Source organism: Haliaeetus albicilla, chromosome 18, assembly GCF_947461875.1.
Source record: "Haliaeetus albicilla chromosome 18, bHalAlb1.1, whole genome shotgun sequence".
Lineage (NCBI taxonomy): Eukaryota > Metazoa > Chordata > Aves > Accipitriformes > Accipitridae > Haliaeetus > Haliaeetus albicilla.
In genome coordinates, this window is record NC_091500.1 from 30,617,093 (window position 1) to 30,637,991 (window position 20,899).

General features: G+C 68.2%; 2 protein-coding genes across 4 annotated transcripts; one reads left to right on the top strand and one right to left on the bottom strand.

The window, feature by feature from the left end:
• Positions 1-243: 243 nt before the first annotated feature.
• Positions 244-6,328, top strand: NAB2 (NGFI-A binding protein 2). The gene is made up of 7 exons (XM_069806468.1): positions 244-1,925; positions 2,474-3,278; positions 3,549-3,682; positions 4,228-4,283; positions 4,608-4,736; positions 4,841-5,041; positions 5,154-6,328. The coding sequence occupies exons 1-7, from the start codon at positions 451-453 to the stop codon at positions 5,246-5,248; spliced, it is 2,895 nt and encodes a 964-aa protein (XP_069662569.1). The 5' UTR covers positions 244-450; the 3' UTR covers positions 5,249-6,328.
• Positions 6,264-20,120, bottom strand: STAT6 (signal transducer and activator of transcription 6). 3 transcript variants are annotated; one of them, XM_069806472.1, is made up of 23 exons: positions 19,992-20,103; positions 16,276-16,511; positions 15,253-15,381; positions 13,973-14,111; positions 11,979-12,062; positions 11,776-11,893; positions 11,565-11,626; positions 11,224-11,372; positions 10,930-11,061; positions 10,628-10,816; positions 10,461-10,548; positions 10,178-10,300; positions 9,903-9,995; positions 9,502-9,708; positions 9,333-9,427; positions 9,078-9,214; positions 8,829-8,975; positions 8,538-8,607; positions 8,079-8,204; positions 7,846-7,950; positions 7,651-7,731; positions 7,226-7,369; positions 6,264-7,151 (listed from the first exon to the last, which is right to left on the bottom strand). In XM_069806472.1, the coding sequence occupies exons 3-23, from the start codon at positions 15,366-15,368 to the stop codon at positions 6,956-6,958; spliced, it is 2,601 nt and encodes an 866-aa protein (XP_069662573.1). In that variant the 5' UTR covers positions 15,369-15,381; positions 16,276-16,511; positions 19,992-20,103; the 3' UTR covers positions 6,264-6,955. The 3 variants fall into 3 exon arrangements, with proteins under 3 accessions (XP_069662573.1, XP_069662571.1, XP_069662572.1); XM_069806470.1 differs by having other exon boundaries at positions 7,223-7,369; XM_069806471.1 differs by lacking the exon at positions 16,276-16,511 and having other exon boundaries at positions 7,223-7,369; positions 19,992-20,120.
• Positions 20,121-20,899: the final 779 nt, after the last annotated feature.

Consider the following 20,899-nt stretch of genomic DNA (forward strand, 5'->3'; position numbering starts at 1 on the left):
CGGCCTCGCCGTGCTGTGCCGCGCCCGGGTCGGGGCTCTGCCGAGGCGGCGGCTCAGCCGGACCGCGGGTGGGCGAGGGCCCGGGACAAGGAGCCTTTCTCCGGCCGGGCCGCGGAGCCGCGCCTGCCCCGGCGGGGGACGGACAGCTCTCGGGGGGAGCGGGGCAGCCCGGGGGGGGGGTTCCCGTGGGGCCGGGGCGACGCCCCGCAGCGGAGGGATCCTGCATCCCACGGGCGAAGGGTCGGCTCGGCGAGGTCGGGGGGCGCCGCCAGCCCCGGGAAGGGGGGTGGGCTGCCCCCCGCCCCGTGGGTCCCTCCCCGTGGGGCGGCGGGCGCCGGGACGCCGAGTGCGCCGGCCGCCCGTGGGCGGAGAGCGGGCTCGGGCGGCCCCCCCCACCCCCCTCGGGCCGTGGGCGGTGGAGCCGGGAAGCGGCGGGGCCGTGGGCGGAGGATGTGCGTCAGCCGGGGGCAGCGCCGGGCCCTGGGAACGGCCCCGCCGAGCTGGACGCCTGGTCGCGCGGGGGGCGTGGGAGGGGGGCGGCCGGCCGAGGAGGGGAGGGGGGGGAGCTGGACCCCCGCATCAGGGACTCTGCCCACGGGGGAGCCACGGCTGTCCCCCCGCGCACCCCACTCCCCCCAGCCCCGGGGACGTGCCCCGGGACCCGCCACGGCCCCCCCGGGCAGGAGTGCGCGGGGGCGGCTGGACCTACGCCAGGCGCCCGGCCGCGCCAGCCACGGTATAAATAGCGCTGAGCCACGCAGGGCCGGAGATGGGGTGGGGGCCGTCACCCTCCCGCGGGGACCGGGGTGCTGCGGGCGGGGGGATTTAGTGTGCCTTCTCCCCCGCCCCCGCCCCCCGAGAAACCTCCCTCCGCTCCCTGTCTCGCTGCTCTGGGGCAAGGCCTGTGCCGTGGGGGTGTTCACCCTGAAGCCTATCGATGGCAGCCTGTGTCTGCCGGTGACCGAGAGGCTGAGACACAAACGGCCAGCCCTTCGCAAGGGGCTCTGGCGCCCCGGCACGCGGGACAGAACGGGACGGGGGTGCTCCTGGAATAGGGCCGGGGCAACGGGGACGGTGGTGCCTGGGAGCATCGCCACGCCTTGCCGGGTTGCTGCAGAAACCGGAGGTGCTGCGACCGCAGCCCGCGGGACCCCGGCCGGCGGGGGGGACGGGGGGCTGCACCCTCTGGGGACCGCCAGGTTCCCGCGGGCACGGCCCCGTGTGCTGCCGGCCCGGGGGGCCGGGTGCCCCCGCGAGCACCGGTCCCTGCACACCTGCGGGTCCAGCCCGGGGCCGGGGGCTGCGCGACCCCCCCGACCGGCGTCCCCTCCGCCCGGCGCCGCCTCCGGGGGGGTCCTGTCTCCCCCTACGGACGGACCCCCAGTGCCTCACGTGTCCGCCCCGGTCCCCCGCGCGTCCCGTCCGGGACACCGGCCCGGTTCCCCGCTGCCCACCGCAGCAGCGGCTTGCCCGGACTGCGGGACCCCCGGTGCCGCCGTGCAGGGCGCCGGTCCCCGCTGCCCCCCCTCCCCCCCCACCTCCCGATGCCGCTGCGCCTCCCGCCCGAGGGGGGGGCCGGTGCCACCGCCTCCGCCCCCCCCCCCCCCGCCGCGGCCGCCCGCGCTGCGCTCGGCGGGGGCGGCAGCCGCGGGATCCGCCCCCGGGGCCTCCCACGCCGCGGCGCAGCCGGGGCCGCTGCTATTTCACGGTACCGCCCGTGTGGGCGGCGCGCAGAAGCGGCGCGACGCGGCGGAGCGAGCGTGCCCGGCCCGGCCGCGGGACCCCCGAGCCCCGGGACCTCCCCAGCCCCAGCCGCCGCCAGCGCCCGGTCCGCCGCGGAGCGCCGTTCCCGGAGCCCCCCCCCCCCGGCATACGGCGGCCGCGCACGGGGCGGGCGTTGCGGCCGGAGGCGGCTCCAGCCGGCGGTGAGCGACCGGGGGGGGGGCGGCGGTAGGGGACGGGGGGTCCGGGGGGACCTGCAAGGGGGTTGGGGGGGACGGGACGGGGTACCGGATGGGCCCGGGGCACCGGCGGACACGGAGCAGGGCGGGGGACCCGGCGGCGGATGGCCCCGACGGGACCGGGACGCCGGCGCATCACGGGCCCTGTGCCGTCGGGGATGGGGAGGGCTGGGGTGGCCCCGGGCGCGTGTTCGGGCCCACGCGGGGGCCCCGGGGGGGTGCCGGCGGCGGGAGGGGGGGGGGCTGGGCACGGTCCCGGGTGGGGAGGGGGGAAGGGGGGGGCCCCGCTTGTCTCTGTGCCGTGTCCGAGGATGGGCTGTGGCCGTGGGGTCCGTCCCAGCCCGGGGAGCACAGGTGGGCCTGGGTGCCCCGTGGGGTTTGGGGACCCTGAAACACCCTGTGTCACCCTGTCCCCCGGGGGCGATCCCCACCCCGTACTCAAGGGTGGGGAGGGGGCTTCTTCTGTATGTCCATCTGTCCGCCCCCCATGGTGACACCGTCCGTCCCCGCAGACTCGCCATGGCCCTGCCCCGCACGCTGGGGGAGCTGCAGCTGTACCGGGTGCTGCAGCGTGCCAACCTGCTGGGCTACTACGAGACCTTCATCCAGCAAGGGGGGGACGACGTGCAGCAGCTCTGCGAGGCGGGCGAGGAGGAGTTCCTGGAGATCATGGCGCTGGTGGGCATGGCCACCAAGCCCCTGCATGTCCGCCGCCTCCAGAAGGCCCTGCGCGAGTGGGCCTCCAACCCAGGGCTCTTCAGCCAGCCCGTCTCGGCCGTGCCCGTCAGCAGCATCCCCCTCTTCAAGCTCTCTGAGGCCGGCGGGCGCAAGGCGCTCAGCAACGGGCACGCCAGCCCCAGCGAGGCCGCCGGCAAGGGGGGCAGCAGCACCGGGACACCCCCGGCCCGCAGTCCCACGGAGCCGGGAGAGAAGCTGTCGCCATCGGCTGCCCCACCGTGGCCGGGGAGGAGCACCCCCGAGTCGGAGGGTGGTGGGGACGAGGAGCCGGGGGGTCCCCCCTTCTCCCCGGGTGGGAGCGGTGGTGACCAGCCGGCGGGCACGGAGGTGCTGGAGCCAGAGCTGGCACGGACAGTGGCAGAGAGCGTGGAGCGGCTGCTGCAGAGCTGCCCCCGGGGTGGCGAGGCCGAGCTGCGGGCGCTGATGAAGCTCAACAAGAAGCTGGCCAAGGCTGTGGGGCACATCTTCCAGCTAGAGGATGGCGACCGGCACAAGGAGGAGGAGATCCGCCGGCACAGCGCAATCTACGGCCGTGGCGAGGCCCGGCGCCGTGAGGGCAAGCAGCTCACTCTGCACGAGGTGGGCGGCATGGCGGGGTCCACGCTCGAAGGTCCTGGGGACGTGCTGGCTTGGGGTGGGGGCCAAGGCAGCTCTGGAGGTGGAGGGGGGGACACAGACTCTGGCCCAGGGAGGAGGTTGGAGTGGGGGCTCCATCACAGAGGGGTTGGGAGCCAGGGTACGCTCCCACCCAGGCGGCATCTGCCTGCCTGGAGCAGATGCCGCCTTTGCCGTGGGGTCCTGTGGGCGCTGCGGTCCCTGTCCCCGCTCACGCATCGTCTCTGCCCCCAGCTCATCATCAACGAGGCGGCCGCCCAGTTCTGCCTGCGGGACAATTCGCTGCTGCTGCGGCGTGTCGAGCTCTTCTCGCTCTCACGGCAGGTTGCGCGGGAGAGCACCTACCTGTCCTCGCTCAAGGTCGCCAGGTGAGCCCAGACCTGGCAAACCCCCACCTTGCAGGCCTGGGGGGGGTCCTGGCTGTCACCTGCTCTGCGCTCCCGGGAACTGCACCACAACGCAGCGCTTCTGGATGGGAACGGGACCCTGCAGCCCCAAGTTCCCCTTTCCCTCACGTGTGCTGTTTTCTGTTTAACCTCGGTGGTGGAGAGGATGGCAGGGATGCCTGGCACTGGGGGGGGGGGACGACACTGGGGATGCCCCATCCCCTGCCCTCTTCCCCTGGAGCCCCAGCCTGGCATGCGCCGGATGCCATGGCCGGGCTGCCTTTTCCCTTCACTCTCCAGCTGCTTCCTCCCCCCCTTTTTGCCACCCCCAGCTCCATCTGCGCCAAAGCCTCGATCCGCGCCGCCCCCCGGCACCGCCCTGCCCGGGCGGCCACCCACGCTTGCCGCCGCGGCTGGTGCTGCCCGCAGCGTGGCAGGAGGCCGGGCAGGCATGCCTGTCGTGGGACCTCTGCACAGCTGCCCCCACGCCTGACACAGCCCCTTCTCCTCCCCCCCTCCCCCCACAGGGCACATCCCGAGGAGAGCGGAGCCACCATGGCCAAGCGGCTCAAGCAGGAGGTGGGTACGCACCCAGGGGTGCGGGGGGGGGGGGGTACACAGCCACATGCACGGGGGTGCAGGTGCAGGTGGGTGCGCATGCGCGTGCAGGTGTGCACACCTGTGAGCGTGGGCGGGTGCTCGCCCACACCTGGGCGGGATGGTGGGGTGTGCCTGGGGCTGCCCGCACTGTCCTGGGCAGGCAGTGAGGGGCTCCGGGTCGGCGGCTGTGGGGCTGGTGCTGTGCGTGCAGCTGTGGGCATCCTGGGGTGGGTGGGTGCAGAGCCCCTCGGCAGGATAGGGCCCGTCCACGGTGCTCTGCGCTCACCCGCGCGCTTTTGGCAGGTAGGAGAGCAGAGCCGCGCCGAGCTGCTGCAGCTGCAGGTGGGGCCAGAGCCCCCCGGGACCGCGTACCGAGCCAGCCTGGAGGAGGACGCAGCCAGCCTCTCTGGGGAGAGCCTCGACGGCCACTTGCAGGGTGAGTGGGGGCCCCTTCCCATCCCGGGGCATCCGTGGGCAGGCAGTGGCCGGCCCCCCCCTCCACCAGCCCTTCAGCACTGACTCTCACCCTTCTCTCCGCAGCGGTGGGGGCCTGTCCCCGGCTGACGCCACCGCCTGGCGCGGCCCCCGACGTGCCCCTTGGCCTCCCCCCCCACGGGCTCTGGAGTCGCCACATCCTCCAGCAGACGCTGATGGACGAGGGGCTGCGCCTGGCCCGGCTGGTCTCGCACGAGCGCGTGGGGCGGCTCAGCCCCTGCCTGCCGGGGAAGCCCACGGGACCAGGTGAGCCCCCGTGGGGCTGAGGGGTTGCCGTGGACAGGGGTGCCCAGATGGCACTGCTGCCTTCTCCCTACGGAAGCGGTGCCCTGACGACATCTTCCCTGTCTCCCCACAGAGTTTGAGGACGGGCTAGCAGAACGGGGTCCTCCAGCTCCCCCGGATCCCCCCCGCGGCACCATCAAGGTGGAACAGGAGACCAGCCGGCAGTGAAGCCCCCGCAGCCCCCCACCACCATTAACGAAGCAATAACGTGCTGGGGGACGGGTGCCGGCGGCGCGGCGGTGGTGCTCCGGGTGCGGAGGAGAGCCAGCGAGGGCTTGGCCACAGCCCCCCCTGGGCCCCATCCCCTCCTGCACCGACGCTCTGGTTACCTCAGCCGCGGCGGGATGCGCCTCCCCGCAGCAGCAATACCCTCGTCCCCACCAGGCTCTGGGCCCCCACCGCCCCCCCTGGGGCTGGGAAGCCCTCGATGGACTCGAGCCCCCTGTACAGACCCTCTTGCCCGCACCAGGCTGCCCGGCCCCCCTGCCTCGTCGGCTCACCCCTCGTGCTGACCATCTCTCCCCCCACCACCGCCACCCCGGGCAGCTTCAGGCAGGCGAGCCGTGTCCCCTGGCCCCGTTACCATGCAGGGACAGGCGCTTTACCACTGGCACACGAGCCGTGTGCAGCACCGCGTGCTCCCACGTCAGCGCTGCCACCCACACCGGGCACACGGTGCTGGCACGCACAGCCCCGCACACACCCCCGCAGCGCCCACGCTCCAGCCGCCAGCCCCCCCACTCTCCGCAGCACGCACGTGCAAGCACACCATGCACATGCATCGCGACCACCCCCCCCCCCCGCAGCACCGCATCGCCCGCATGCAGCATTTCAGCTGTAAATATCCCCCCGCAGCAACCACAGCTCAGCGCCTGCAACGGCGTGCCCCCCCCGCCCCCGCACGCACACCCGCAGCACCCTGCGCCCCCCACCTGCACCCACCCCCCCAATTAACTGCGTGTGCTGCCGTGCAGGGTCCCTGTGCCGTGGGGTGTCACACGTGTCCGCCCCCTCCCAGCACGAAGCAGGCGGTGTTTGACGGGCACTGGGGCAGTCCTGCCCCCCCCAGCCCCTCGGGGCCCCTCCTGCCCCCCTCCCCCATTTCCACAAGCCTGCCCAGCCCCAGGGTCCCCCACCCCCTTAGGACTGTGTGGTGTCTTTTTAGAGCATTAGCAACTCTTCCTTTGTAACGTGTACAGTAGATTATTTATTTTGTTATTTTGAAATAAAACTTTATTTTATGGCTTATCTTCCTGCCCCCACACCCCCAGGCTCCCTCTCCGTGCCACGTCCCCTCTCCCAGCTGGGGGGGACAGCTCACAAACCCCAAAGCAAGCGCTGACTGCAGGTGTGCGAGGGGTCTGTCCCCCCCCCCCGGACCAGTGCAGGGGGTCCCAGCGTCCCCCTAGCCCAGGGAAGGGGGAGGCCCCGTCACGCACCAGGCTGGCACCTCCACCTCCACCCCAGCGTGTTTCCCGCTGCTGCCTCCCGCCCCCGCAGCTGACTCATCCCGGCCCCCACGGGGCCCGAGCCCGGCAGCGTGGGCTGGGGGCACCGTGCTCGGCTGCGGGCAGCCCCCCACGCAGGTCAGGGCTCCTGCGCCTGCACCCCCTCACCCGCCGTCTCCCTGGACTGCAGACCCCAGCAGCGGCGTGGGCGGGCAGCGGCTCTGTACTCCAAAGTGCAGCGTATACACAAGGGGGGGGGTAGGGTGTTACCCAAAGTGCTACCCCCCCTCCTCCCCCCCCCGGAAAATCCCCCCCCCTCCCCTGCCAGAGCTTCCTCCCCAGCACAAGTTGTATCAAGTCCACGCACCCAGACAAGGGTGGGGGTGTCACAGTCCAACTCCCCCCCCGCAGCAGCCCCACAGCCTCCTCACGCGTGCCCTGGCCGGACACTGTCATCCCACCTAGACTCCCCCAGTCCCCAGCAAGAGGCGTTGGGGCTGGGGTACCCGCTGCGCTGCAGGGGGGGTGTGAAGGGGGGGCACAGCGTGGGGCCCTCCAGGGACACCTCCTGCAGGAACTGGTCGAAGTCTGAGCTGGGTGGCATGTCCATGCTGGGCGGCATCCTAGGGAGAGAGGTGGCAGGGTGACTTAGGGCAGCCCCCCCCGGCCCCCCCTGCTGACCACCCACGCTTACCACCTTGGGGAGCTCTGCAGCGGTGGGTCCACCATCGACGTGAATGGAGCCAGCTCGGGCATCTCCTCATCCTGTGGCTCCGGCGAGGGACCCCCAGACAGCAGCTGCGAGGCCTCCCCCGTCATGTACTGGTCGGGCATGAAGGGCCTGAGGGACAAAGAATAGGGGGGGCTGATGTAGGTCATGGGGTACCTCCCTGGCCCTAGGGTGCTTGCCAGCCCCAAGGCATAGCAGGGGAAAGTGTTTGGTTTGCGGGGGGAGGCTGGGGTGGGTGTCAGCATAGGGAGCACCAGTAGCGCAGAGCACTGGGCGCACTGGTCAGTTGGGGAAGGTCCCTCCAGGTCTGCCCACCCTGGGGCCGCAGCACAGTCAGGAGAAGGGGGCACAGGGCAGGGTGCCCCCCTCTCTGGCCACGTGCCAGGTCTTACAAAGGGTTTCTGAAGGCAAGGTCTTGGCAGCGAGGCAGCACAGGGTCCATGACCAGGGATGGTGAGAGCATCGGTGACGTGCTGCAGGGAGAAGGAGCAAGAGCACTTAGAGGTGGGGGAAACACCACCTGGCCATGGCTGGGGGTAGTGGGGGGCCCACCCTGCCCCTTGCCCTGAACCAGCACCTGCTCCTACCTGGGGAAGGAGGACCCGAGGCTGTCGGGGACCATCATGTTGATGTTGCTTTCACCTGTGGGGTAGCCCATGGGGACAGGCTGGGGGCAGAAGGGAGCAGCAGGGCTGCAAGCGCAGACAGAGTCAGCGTCCGAGGGTGTTCTCTACCATGGCCCCCTCCACCCCAGCACGTGCCTGGCAGAGCAGGTCTGCGCCTGCCCAGGGCACAGCCAGGCACAGAGCTGGGCACTTACCCGATGGGGCCAAGTACTGACTGCAGGCTCTCTGGGTGCAGCTCAGGCTGCAGCAGGGGCAGGCTGATCATCTGAGCCTGGGGGGCCTCGGGGGGGCCCCCTGCAGCACTCTGGGGCTGCTGGTCCCTACAAAAGCACATCATCCCCATCACCACAGGCAGGACTCTGGAGACTGGACCTCACAGTGCGCAAGAGGCACGTGTGCAAGTCAGCACTCGCTCACAGACAGGGTGCTGTGCTCGCAGACATGCTCCACTGCAGCTCGGGACACCCGTGGGGATTCCTCACTCACAAGCACATCCCCATTTTGCCCAGTCAGAAATCCCCCTGCCCAGCAGTGATGCTCGGGCTGGCCCGGTGAGGTCTGTGCAAGCCCTGGCCCAGTGCAGCTCGGCCCCGCAGAGGACAGTGCCTGCATGCACAGCTCCTGCATGGCCGTGGCCTCACGTGCACACCCACCTCTCGCTTTCCACTGTCATCTTGATGGCGGTGGAGACGTAGCCCCGGCCATCCTTGCCCGTCTGCTCTTCTGCTCGGAGAGAAGCATCCATGAACCACCACCCCAGCACGGGGCCACGCCGTGCCAACCCTCTTTGCCAGCACCAGCTGCCCCTGCAAGCTCTGGGGCTGGCAGGACCTGAGTGAGACCCCAAACCCCTCTTCCCTCCCAAACCCCCCTGCTTCTCCCCACAGCATTGCTGGGGAGGCAGATGCGAACCCCGGGGCCCATCTCTGCTCCCACGCACTCACTGTTGTAGTGACTCCCAAATGCCTGGTCCTTGGGGGTGTTGGGGTAGAGGTTGCGGAGCTGCCCCAGGTCCCGGATGCGGTCACCGAGGGATCGGATGGACAGGTCTTTGGCAGAGAAGGGCTGGATGTTCTCCACCTGGCTGGAGCCTGAGGGGAGACACAGCTCAGGGTTCCATAACGCCCAAGGTCCCCAGGCCATGACACCTCCCCTTCACAGCACTGAGAGCAGCCGCTGTCCCCTCATCTCACCATCCTTGCCCCGGATGACATGAGCGATAGTGACACCCCCGATCTCCGAGTCACTGAAGCGGAGCAGGAAGGTCCCGTCAGGCTCCGTGCTCAGGAGCTTGCAGACGTACTGCTTGCTGATGAAGCCGATGATGAGCCTAGAGGGATGGACAGATGGGAGAGTGGGCCAGCACCAGGGTGGATGGATGGGACCAGGACTCTCCAGGTCTGGCCCCGGAACAGCCACGAAATCCTGCTTGGCCCCTGGGCACACACCTGTCTGACCAGTAACTTTTGAGGCATCTCTTGGTGAGGTCGAGGACTCCATCAAACCACTGCCAAAAGGTGAATCCCCGACCAGGCAGGATCTCCTGTGACAGAGAGAGGGTGTGAGGCTCCCCAGGCCACGCCGGCCCCTGCCCACCCGGCCAGCCCTCCCAGTAACCTTGTTGAACTGAGCCCAGGAGACACTGCGGCTCTGGAAGTCCTCGAAGCTGGCACTGTGGTCGTTAAAGATCTTCTGGGCCAGGAAGAAGTAGTGGTCCTTGAGAAGCCCCTTAGTGGTCTGCACCTCCGCCATGAACTTCAGATTCAGTGTATCACACATCTTCTCCCAGGGCACCCGCTCGGCCACCACAAAGGGCACCCGGTCCTGTAGCAGGGCAGGGCAGCATCAAGACAGCGGCTCACCTGCAGCCCTGTCCCAGCCCACCGCATCCCACCCGTGTGCCAGGGTTCCCGCTCCAGCCTGCCGGTCGTTCCCATCCCAGAGCTGGACCCAACACCCGCGGCCCGGCAGCTCCTTTCCTCGCCCTGCGGTTCTTCCCTCTGGCTTGTGGCACTCACAATCTCGGAGAAGGCGTTATCCCACAGCACGGTTGCTTTGGCATTATTGTCCTGGTTCCCGTGGACGATGACCACGATGGGCAGAGACAGGACCTGGGGGCAGAGTGGCCCCCTCTCAGCCCTGAGACCACCCCGAGTGAAGCGGGGCTGGCTGCCCTGGGACTGTCGCAGCCCGGCATGGGGCTCGGCACCAAGCTGTCCGGACAGGGCCTGGGCACCCCGTGGGGGAAGGCTCAGCACTGCCCAGCCCCATCCCGCGGGAGAGGAGCCAGTACCTGGAGGTGGACGGAGAGGTTGCTGGGGGTCAGGGCCACCGTGGTGCTGAACAGGACGGCACACTTCTCCTCTGTCACTGACTCGGACCCCTTCCGCTCGCAGCGCTTGATCTTCTTCAGCAGCTGGGGAGGGGAAAGCTGAGCGTCACCCCTGGGCAGACACCAGCCTTGGGGATCCCCAGCCCACCCTCCCGGATAGCTCTGCATTGGGGCCTCCCAGCACCCCAGCGGAGCTCCTAGCCCGTCCCACAGCCCCTGTATGGCCCTCACTGGTGGCACTCACCACATTCTTGAAGTTGGCACAGCAGGTCCCACTGGTGGGGTTGGTCTCCAGGGCCACCACATTATGCATGATCTCCCCTGTGCTCTCGCTAGGCAGAGGAGGGGGTCAGGGGGGGTGCGGCAGTGTGGCAACGCCCTCAGCCCTGCACTGGCTGTCCAACTGCTCACCTGAGGGCATTGCTGTAGGCACTGAGTGCCAGCTCCCGCGCCTGCTTCTCCGTCACCATGTCAGCCCGCACCATGTAGGGCTTGGCCGATGTCTTCAGCAGCTGGGGGCCCAGCAGGAACCGGACGCTCGCCTGGAACTTGGTCTGGGTCTTCAGCACCTGTGGCGGCTGCTTCTCCACCAGGAAGGAGCTGGGGAACAAGGGGAGACAATAGTGCCCGGCACAACACCCCCACCAGCTCTGCAACCAACCTCTGCAGACCCACCTCACCCCTCCACCACCACAGCCCCTCCGGCCTGTTACCTCTTGACCAGGCTGGATAACACCTCATTGAACCGCTCCAGGAGCCGGGGCAGCAGCTCAGCACCCAGCTCTGCGCTCGCTGCCGTCACCTGCTGGTGCAGCTGGAAGTAAACCTCGACCAGGCTCTCGCACCTGCCGAGGGAACCATGGGGAAAGGGGCACCCTCAGCCAAAGCAGAGCTGGACCACCGCTCTCCCAGAGCTCCTCGGGCCAGCAGGCTCCCTGCTCCCAGGGAAGCAGAGGGAGCAGGAGGGTTGCTTTGGGTCCCCCATCTCTGCCCCATGCCACCTTCACCTCTTCTGCAGCGGAGCTAGGTTCTCCTCAAAGAGGGCCCCATTCCCTGCCAGCTGCTGCTGCCTCTTCCAGATTTGGATCCTCTTCAGTACCTGCTGCTTGGCCGCCTCCAGCTCTTTCATGGCCTCCAGGATCAGGGTGGGCAGCTCCTGTGGGGCAGCACCAGCCATGGGGCTCTGCATTGCACCATCCCCCAGCAGAGACCTGCAGCTCTACACCGTCTCCCTCAGGGCACCAAAACCCTTGGCCCTGCGCTGCCTCCCTGCCCCAGAGCTGGTTTGCACCTTCCCCAGCAGGCAGGGCTGCCGGCTTTCCCCCTGCTGCCCCAGACCTCCACTCACGCTCTCTGGGGGTTTCGCTTCTGGCTTCAGCTGCGGGTCCCGCACGTTCAGCTGCAGAGAGGCTGCGGAGGAAGGATGAGGGTGGCCCTGTTAGCGCTGGGAGCTGGTGTCTGCACTGCACCGCCCAGCACCCCGGGGGGGCACGCCGCCTTCGCCACGCCCCACAGCAGACCCACACCAAGCAGGGACCCGTCCTGCCCCGGCCCCTCACCTGCGGGACCATCCCGCAGCGCCTGGATCTCACGGACACGGTGCTGCAGCCGCTGCAGCCCCAGGCTGAACTTCAGCTCCTCCTGCCGCCGGTGGAAGCTGAGGGGCAGGTGGCAGTCCTGGGGCAGAGCAGAGTGGGGTGAGCAGGGCTGGAGCTGGCCCCGTGCCTCGGGGCGCCCCAGGAAGGGGGCAGGGACCACGCACCCTCTTGAGCACAGCGGCCTTCTCACCCTCCAGGATCGCTTTCAAGACAGCCACCAGCCGCAGTGGGTCCCGCCGGTAGGCATTCTGCAGGGGAGCCAAGCCCAGGGCATTATCAGGGCAGGACATGAGCACCCCAGCCCCGGCCCCCTCCCACCCCATTTATGTGTTTCAGGCTCCCTTCCCACAAGGAACGGTGCTAAGTCAGTCAGACTCTGGGGGTTCATGACCCACAGCGTGGGACAGACCACAACTTGCTGCTGTTCTGACAGAGCTAACTTCCAGCTTTTAAACCACTTTAAACTGTGCATAAAAAAAAATATGAATCGAGTTCAAATTAAAAAAAAAAAAAAAATCAAACCAAAGCAAATTCTCTATTTCTGCAAGCATCTCCTCCTCCTCTAGAACCACCAGTCTGACACCTGCTGAAAATTCTCCCAACTGCCCCGGCCTGGGTGGATCAACGCTTTCCACCGAAAACAGGGAGAGGAATTTCCCTGCTGGCTCCAGCTCCCTGCATCCCATGCCAGCTCCTCCGGCCTTCGTGCATTTCCCAAATTAGCTACTTCCCAAAACAGCAGCAAAGCGCGACAGCGAACCGCCGGACGGCGCGCTCGGTGGCTTCCTAAGCTGGCTGGGAGGAAGCTCTACAACCCACCCCCCAGACCCCCTGTACCTGCCCCGCATCTTGACGCAGCGCTGGCAGCCCCGGGCCAGCACAGGGGCTCTGCCAGGGCAAATCCTGCCACCCCAGGGTTCAGGGGAAAAAAGGCCCAGGTTTGGTCTCCCACCCCGCTCCCCCCAGCCGCTTCCCTGGCCCTGCGTTTACCCATCTTTTGGGAGAGTACCCAGCTCCCACTGCCTGGGCGGCAGCACCAACAGCCAGTGCTTCCCCCCGCCTCTGTGGAGGGCAGCCCCTGCCCCCCAGCCAGGCTCCAAAGTGGCAAGGAGCTTGGGAGAAACGAGGGTTTGCTGTTACGGGACGAGGGAACGGTGGGAGGAGGGAACATGGGAGGGTGGTTCTTCTTGAGCATTTTAAATAAAAAAAACTAAGCTGAAACATCTGCGCATTCTCCTACAACAATTTCAAAAAGCAAGCAAGTCTTGTTTTGGAAATTTACCCTGCTCCCCAGAAGTTATGACTAAAGCTGACCCCTTCCCAAATGTTGTATATTAAAAACGTCTGTTACCAAAAAAGCAGAGCTTTCAACCAGAACGGGGCTCTGGGAGCAAGCACCACTCAGCCCTTATGCTAAGAGCTTCGCTGGCAGGAGAGAGAGTGCAGGGGTTAAATCTGCAATCACAGAGGGTGGAAGAGAGACAGAGAGCAGTTCAAACAGACCTTGATAAGGAGAAACAGCCCAGAAAAAGAAGCCCAGCACACACATGCACGCACGACAGGAGGAAACGCGGCTCAACACACGGCACCGAGAAAGGAGGAATCAAACGCTCAAGCAGAAAATGGGGAACATCTGGTGAGGTGGCCACCCGGGTGCTGGCAGCTGGGGGCGAGCGGAGCCGTGGGCCATGGGGGACCAATGCACTCGGGAGGCTCCCCACGGGGTCGGGGTCCAGCATGGGGCCCAGGAGGACGCGGCCACGGTGGGCAGCCGGGCACCGAAGGGGCTGCAGAGCCATGGCAGCAAGGGGAAGCTGGAAAACCTGCGGGCAGGGAGGGGCGGGGAGCCGAGGGGAACCGCAATTGCGGCCATGACAGCCTGAGCGCTGCGGCAAGCTGGGGGTCAGCCCCGGGACGCAAACCAACCCCTGAAGCGCTCCAAAAACCCTAGCTGCTGAGTCCACACAAGCTTGTTGCTCACGGACAGTGCTGGCCTTGAAACAGATGTCAAGGGGGGACTGGCTCATGGCATCGGACCCTTCGAGCAGTCTGTGAACCACTGAGTCCGAAGCATAAAATAATCACATTTTCCTTGGCAGCCAGCTGTGATGCCAGCGCAACACAGCCCCGAGGGTCCCCGTGCCCGGCCCCTGCGCACCTCGATGCTGTTGACTTGCTGGAGGATCTGGCACTGCTGCCCATCGCTGCTGGCAGCACTGCGGAGCTTCTCCAGCATGGCTGAGAGCATCCCACCAGCCATGCTGGTGCAGAAGGCGTCCGAGCCATTGATGAACTCCCTGGAGAGGGGAAAGGGTTGGTTGGATGGGCACGGATCCTCCACCCTCACCTGTGCAACCCCAAACCTCATGCTCGCTCCAGGGAGGAAGGGGATACCCGCCTTCCTGCTGTCCTGGTGCGTTCCCCAGCGCTGGCTGGATTTCTAGGGGAAATTTGCTGCATGAACAAGAGCAAACTGCGTTCTGAGTGGGATGAGGTGGTTCCCTGAAGACGTGACCTCCCAAAACCTCTCCCATGTGTACACCCAGCTGCTGCACGCCTGCCCGCCCACCTCCACCATGCCTCATCCCTGCAGCGTGACCCGCACTGCTGCTCCTCGGCCCGAGCTGTGTGCTGTGGGTCCCTGAGCCACGTGCCAGGGACCAGCCCCCCTCGCCCACCACTGCAACGCGGCCTTGTGCACTGCTTGTCTGGCCAGAGAGCCATGGCACCTAGTATGACCGTGGCCTTGCAAGGGAGGAGGACGTGCCAGTGAGGCTTTACTGCCTGCCTGTGTCCTGGTCGTTGCAGCGCACAAAGGAGAAGCTCCTTGGAAAGCCTGGGCAAGCCCGTAATGGGGATAATCAATCATTGCTGTTACTGTTTCCTAGGCACAAAAAGGGGATTCTGGCCAGGCTGCGCCTGTCGTTGCTGCCACTGCCAACTCAGTTGCAGCAGTCCAGACCCTGTGGGCACTAATAGACCCTGACCAGCCTCACCTGGACAGCTGCAATCTGTGCCCATGGGTCCAGGAGCTCCGTTCATGTCCAGTTTGGGGCCCTGAGGCCTTTCCTAGGCTACGCTGCAAGCATGCCTTCCTCTGCTCCCGGCCCTGCCTGCAGCCCTGTCTCCTGGATGGGCCCCTTGGACCGATGGTGTGATCCTGCCTCCAGCCCTGTCTCCTTTTGCTCCTAATCGGATACCCCGTGCAGACCCTGGCCTTCTCACCCACCTTGTCTGGGGCCGTGGACAGGGCCCATCACCAGCACCTGCCTCTGCCCACGCATTCAGACCTGATGGTCAGGCACTGCCTGGGCTGGGTTCCCCCAGCTCGGCTCAGACCCCCAGGGCAGCCGGCCCCAGACACTGCCCAGGCTGATGATGGGTGCGTGAGGAGCTGCGCCGGGGCAGGGCAGAGCCTGCAGGCGCCAGGTCACTCACCAGGGCTGGTTCTCCAGCCATTCGGCGAGGAGACAGCGCAGGCTGCGGGGAAACTCTGTGAAGAGGCCACTGAACTCCTCCGGTGGCATGTGGGAGACGATGTTCCAGAGGGACATCTTGGGAAGTCACCTGCAGAGAAACAGGAGCGGGAACATGAGCGGAGAGCAGGGCAGCTCAGGCGCCGCAGGCAGCTGGAGCACCCAGAGCCCCCAGCCCTCTGCCCAGCTCTGGCGGAGCAGGTGCCGACGGCTCCTCCGGGAGAGCGGGCGAGAGCTGCTGCTCGTCCCTCCACCTTCTGAACCTGCTGCTCAGTGGGGCTGGGGCTGCTGGGGAGGAGGAGGAGGATGAGCAGGAAGCCCAACCTAGGATCTGCCTCTTGGGCAATCCTGGGCGGGCAGGCAGGCAGCCCACTTGTGCCTCAGTTTCCCGCATCTCCGGGGAATCCCTGCACCTCCTGCTGTGGGTGACGCACAAGGACATGTGGAGGGACAGGCAAGTGCTGCTGGTCTTGGCGCAGGAGAGATGGGACAGCTGCCGGGAGCAGGAAGAGTGTGAAACCCCGGAGCTCGGTGAGACTGCTCTGCTGGGGTGGTCTCAGTGAGGAAGCCTGGCTGCTCCCCAAATCCTCCCCAGCTACCTGCCGAGGAAGGTGCCTTCCTCAGGCGTGTCCCGGCTGCCCCCCAGAAACGGTGGGCTCCAGAGCTCATGGAAAGCAATAGGACTGGAATGAGGTGCTAGATGCGAAATTCCACAGGGAAGACCTGGGATGGGGGGTCATGGTCCAGCCCAGACTGCAGGTTCACCACCCCCCACCCCTCCATCCCCCCCGAGCCAGGCATTGCAACCCCGACAGTCCCCCTCCCTGCCCAGCCCCGGCCCCCCAGCAGTGCCTGCAGCCTTCCTGCTCCGTCCTGTCCACGCCATGCCTCTTCCCGACAGCTCATTCCCTTCTTCCCCGGCGGCCGTCAGGGCCCAGCAGGGCAAGGGGCGGGGGGGCCACTGCACCACCCAGCCCAGACGCACCTCGCTGCTAGTTCCCCCAGACCAGGCCGGGGGCAGAGGCCGGATCCTGCGGTGGGGCGTGAGGCACCAGCAGCTCGCAGCCCAGACGTGGGGCCAGGGCGCCTCCGGGACCCCAGCCAGCCCGTCCGCCCAAGGGCTGGCTTCCCGTCCCCAAAAGCAAACAGCCGAGCAGGGAGTCACGTCACGTGTCCTGACGGGTCTTGGCCGCGCTGCAAGAGCCGAGGCGCGAGGTGGAGCTGCCAGAGAGAAACCATGCGAGGGGAAGGAAGCCAGCGTCACTAGAGCAACATCGCAGAGAGTGCAAAACAACCGCACCACGGCCTGCACCCGGCCGGCCACCAGCGCAGCTCCGTCCACCCCCTCAAGCTGTCCCGTTGGGGAGATGGGGTGCACCCAGGGCCGGTGCAGCCCCTGGGGTGCTCCGCTTCCCGCGGAAGCTGGGAAACTTGGTGGGACCAGCCCTCCCAGGCAGCCGCGGCAGAGCCCCACGTGCCGCCCTGGGGAGGAACCGCAGCAGACGGGAGGCCAGACCCCAGGGCACGCCAAGCCTGGCGCTTCCAGGAACGCATTTGCTTTCGACTTTGCTTGGCTGGCCAGAGCGAATGGATCCCGATGATTTAACGCAGCGCAAAGCCTGAGGGCTGAGTTTACTCTGGAGGGGTCAACACACGGCGGGAAAAGCACCCAGCGACAGCTGGGAGCACTGCCCTGCTCTCCCCACGGCCCCAGAGAGATTGTAGCTGCTGGCATGCAGGGAACCAAGACAGGAGGGAAAAACAGCCTCTCATTCCGTGATCCTCAAGACATAATCCCCATCCTCCTCCCCCCATTAAAACCTGTATTTCTGCTTAGCCCTGGGAGGCAGCTGCTGGCTGGTGAGCAGCAACCTGGAACGTAAGCTGGGCATGCCTGAATTTGCTAGGAGTCTGCAGGAGATGGTGTGCTCCTCCTCCCTGGCTCCCAGCTCCCTACCAGCCCAGGGGACAACGGCTCGGAGGAGCTCAGAGAGGGGGATAGGCCCATCTCCTGGCATCAGTCACAGCAGCTCCTTCAGCCCAGCCATGCCCTCTTTCCTTCCCATCCTAATTTCCATGTTTTCCTGCTCTGCTCCTTCTGCAGAACAGCCTTTCCCTGCCAAGACCCAGCTCTTGTAACAGTACCCCAGCTGGGACCGCGCTGCACGGAGGTTTTCTTGAGAGAAGCCTGCATACCCAGCCCCAGCTTCCTGCACCGTCGCAGGATCAGGCCGCGCAGGGTTTGCTCCATCAGCACCCCCACAGAGCTAGGGAGAAGGAAGCTGGTCATCAGGTGAGGACAGAGATCCAGGCTGGGCGATGGAGCTGCCCCTCCCGCGGGGACCCTCACCCCGGGGCAGCCTGGCAAAAGCAGCAGCTTTGCCACCAGCCGCTGTGGCAGCTTCCAGCCCTGCAGCTTGGCAGTGCTGGGGGAGGTGCAGCTCCTGGCACTGCACCACTCGGCGCAACGCACTTATGCCAACCACGGATGCATCCACTGCAGATGCACCCCAAGTCTCCCACTGGCCCAGCTGCCGCAGGGCTCGTACTCCCGAGGAGGCACCCCAGACCGGGGAGGCTCTCAGGACAGCAAGTGCCACGCTCCCCAAACCGAGCAAGGGGCCAGCCCTGCCTGGCACTGGGGACACCAGCAGGGGGGCAAGACCCGGCCAGGGAAGCTGAGGTTGAAGCCCTGAGCAGCAGCAGGTCCCCCGCAGGGCAGAAGCTGCCGCCCTGGGGAAACCCCGCAGCTGCGAGGTGCCTCCAGCTCGATGCCAGGGCAGGATATGGCCCCAGGGGAGAGGGAGCAGCCACCCGGGGTGTGCCCTGCACCCCCCCGCCCACTTCCCCTTCCCAAGCCCCCTCGACACAGCTGTTTTCACTTCCTCCTCTACCCAAGGGGCCGTTTTGCCCCCTCGGTGGGGCTGGGGATCCCCCTGGGCTGGGAGGTCAGGCAGGAGGAGCCCGGGCGCAGGAGGGGCTCGGTGACCCCCACGCTCCCAGTCACGGGCTTTCTGCTTACTCATCGGGCAATGGGAAACCAAGTCCGCATCCCAGAAGCGAGAGCTTCTCACGGCTGTTACTCATTAACCACCAGCACTTCCTGGCAGCAGACTGCAGCCCCCCACCCTCAGGACCACCTCCCCCTCCCCCCCGTGACCGCAGGACCAGGCTCGCGAGGGACCCTACCCCTAAGCTGGCTCCTCTCTACCCTTGGTGATTTCCCAGCCCAGTGCCAGAGGCTGGTGGGGGCAGGAGCTGGGGCTGGCAGCTTGTGGGCACGCACATCCCCCTGCCCTCCGCGCCCTCCTCGTCCTCCTGGGCGCTGAGCCGAGATTTCCCCGGGGCTTTCTCAGGGACAGATGCTCAGAGGTTTTCCAGTGCTTGACATTCATGACACCTGGGCTCTGCTCTAGCTTTGCCCCAGTGAGGATGCAGCCCCTGAGACCTAGCTGCTTCTCAACACGCCTCGGTTTCCTTGGGCTGCTGGGGAGGCCACCGCTGCTGGCGCTCTCTGGCTGAGGCCAAGGCAAGGGCACGGGACCACCATCCCAGCCGGTGGGACGCCGGGGACAGCGCTGCACGGAGGACTGTGGAGCCTGCACAGCGGCCGGCCACAGCTGACTGCTCTCTATCAGTGAAAGCTCTTCTGATTCAGAGGAAGAGGAGCAGGGCCTTCCCCGGCTGACCCAGTCCCAGCATGACTCACGGCACGGGGTGTCCAGGCTGGATCCAGCCCCCAGCTCCCACCCCAGGAGCTCGCTGTCGCAGGGTCCCATCTGTGGGGACCGGGGCAGGGGTCCTGGCGCTCTCCACCACAGCCCCCACCGGGTGCTTTTGCTTTGCCCCGCGAACCCTTCGCCCCAAGACAGCCGGGTGCCAGCGGCTGCATCCACCTGGCAGCCGGGTGCTTTCGACCTCGGGCCTGGCAACCCCACCGAGTGCCCGGCCAGGCAACGGGCCGGGCTGCACCTCCACTTGCACGGCCCACGGATGCCTCGACGCCAGGCAGCTGCCCAAGCTCCAGCGTGCTCACCCTGGAGGTTCTGCAGGCCCCGGAGCCCCTTCGCCGTCCCACCCCAAAACGCCCCGGCAAGGGCACATCCCGGCCGGCCGCTCGGCTCCTCTCCAGAGATCCCAGCTCCTCTGCCGGGGGGATTTGCCGGACGCGCTGCCTGGACCCCTGCCCGCAGCCGGAGCCCTGAGGCGGCGAAGAGGTGGCCCCGCCGGGCAGCCCCCGCCCCCGGCAGCCCCCCGCCCCAGCGGGCAGCGCCCCGCCCCATCCCGCCGCCGGGCCCGCCAGCGGCGGGGAGGGGGCCGAGAGTGCCGTGGAACGCCCCCGCCCGCCGGCACGGCCGCAGACCCGGCCCCACTCTGCCCCCCCCCCCCTACCCCCGCCCCGGCCGCAGCGGCCCCGGCCCTCGGCGACGGCCCGTGACGGGCACCGGAGCCCCCTCCCCGCGGGCGGGCGGCGAGGCCGTGGCGGCCGGCCGGGGAAGCCGTGAGCCCGCCCCCGGGGGCTAGCCGCGGCCGGGCCCCCGCGCCAGCGGCCGCCGTCCGGCGCCCCTACCCGAGTCCCAGGCCGGGAGGTGCCAGGCGGCGGAAGAGGCCCCGGTGTCGTTCCCCCCCCCGCCCCGGGAGCCGCCGCCTGTCCCCGGTACCGGCCCCGCGCCCCCGCCCCGCCCGCGGCGCCGTCGTTACCTGGCGGGAGCCGCCGCTCGGGCGGGGCGGCCGGGCCGGGCCGCGCGGCCCCTCACTCCATAGCGGCGGCGGCGGGCGCGGCTGGGCCGGCTCCGGCGGAAAGCGGCGAGCGCCAGGAAGGGGGAGGAGACGCGCGGGCGGCGGGTGCGCGCGGGGGGGGGCGCCGGCACCGGACCGGCCTCGGCGGCTCCCCGGGAGCCGGCCCGCCCCGCTGCTGGGCTGCGGCACCCCACGGGCCTCACCGGCCCCACGCCCGCCCCGTATCGGCCCCGTCCACTCGGGATCCCACGCTCGCCCCATATCAGCCCCCACTCATCTGCCGCCCCTACACCTGCCCCGTAGCTGACACCCCCCCACGGCCCTGCTCCCGCCCTATATCAGCCCCCGCCGCTGGGCTCCGCGGTCTCGCTGCTCTCCCGAGCCCGCCGCTCAGTCCCCAGGGACAGCAGTAGGGCTGCTCCCGGGCCGGGACCCCTCCGTCGAGGGGTGCGTGCCGGGCACCCCTAACCCCGCGGAGCGGAGCGGGCCGGTGGTCCTGGTCTGCACCCGTACTCCGCGGCTGGAGCCCCGGTCCCCGTCCTGGGGTTTAAGCCCGCAGCCTGTCCCGGGCTGTGCCCCGTCCCGTCCCGCCTGCGCTCGCCAGTGCCGGCCCGGCCCCAGGACGGGAGCGGGGTCCTGGGAGCGGGGGGGCACACGGCGTGAGGGGTGCTCGCTGCACGGGAGGGTGGGTGTGCGGGGACCGGACGGGCCCGTTGCCCGCCCCGGGGCGCTCCCGAGGCCGCTCGGACACCCCTCGCGGGAGGGGAGGGGAGGGGAGGGGAGGGGAGGGGGGGCGCATCGGGCAGGGCCACCCCGTAGCCGCCAGAGGGCGCTGCCGCACCGCCGGTGGCACCGGGGCGGGGCGGGGG

Excerpts from the sequence above, each read along its gene's own strand:
- NAB2 (XM_069806468.1), top strand. The coding sequence starts at position 451 with ATGTGCGTCAGCCGGGGGCAGCGCCGGGCCCTGGGAACGGCCCCGCCG. Across the intron at positions 3,279-3,548 it reads AGCAGCTCACTCTGCACGAG|CTCATCATCAACGAGGCGGC; the intron begins GTGGGCGGCATG and ends CTCTGCCCCCAG. Across the intron at positions 3,683-4,227 it reads TCCTCGCTCAAGGTCGCCAG|GGCACATCCCGAGGAGAGCG; the intron begins GTGAGCCCAGAC and ends CTCCCCCCACAG.
- STAT6 (XM_069806471.1), bottom strand. The coding sequence starts at position 15,368 with ATGTCCCTCTGGAACATCGTCTCCCACATGCCACCGGAGGAGTTCAGT. Across the intron at positions 9,215-9,332 it reads AAAAGTTACTGGTCAGACAG|GCTCATCATCGGCTTCATCA; the intron begins GTGTGTGCCCAG and ends CCATCCCTCTAG. Across the intron at positions 7,732-7,845 it reads CTCGGGTCCTCCTTCCCCAG|CACGTCACCGATGCTCTCAC; the intron begins GTAGGAGCAGGT and ends TTCTCCCTGCAG.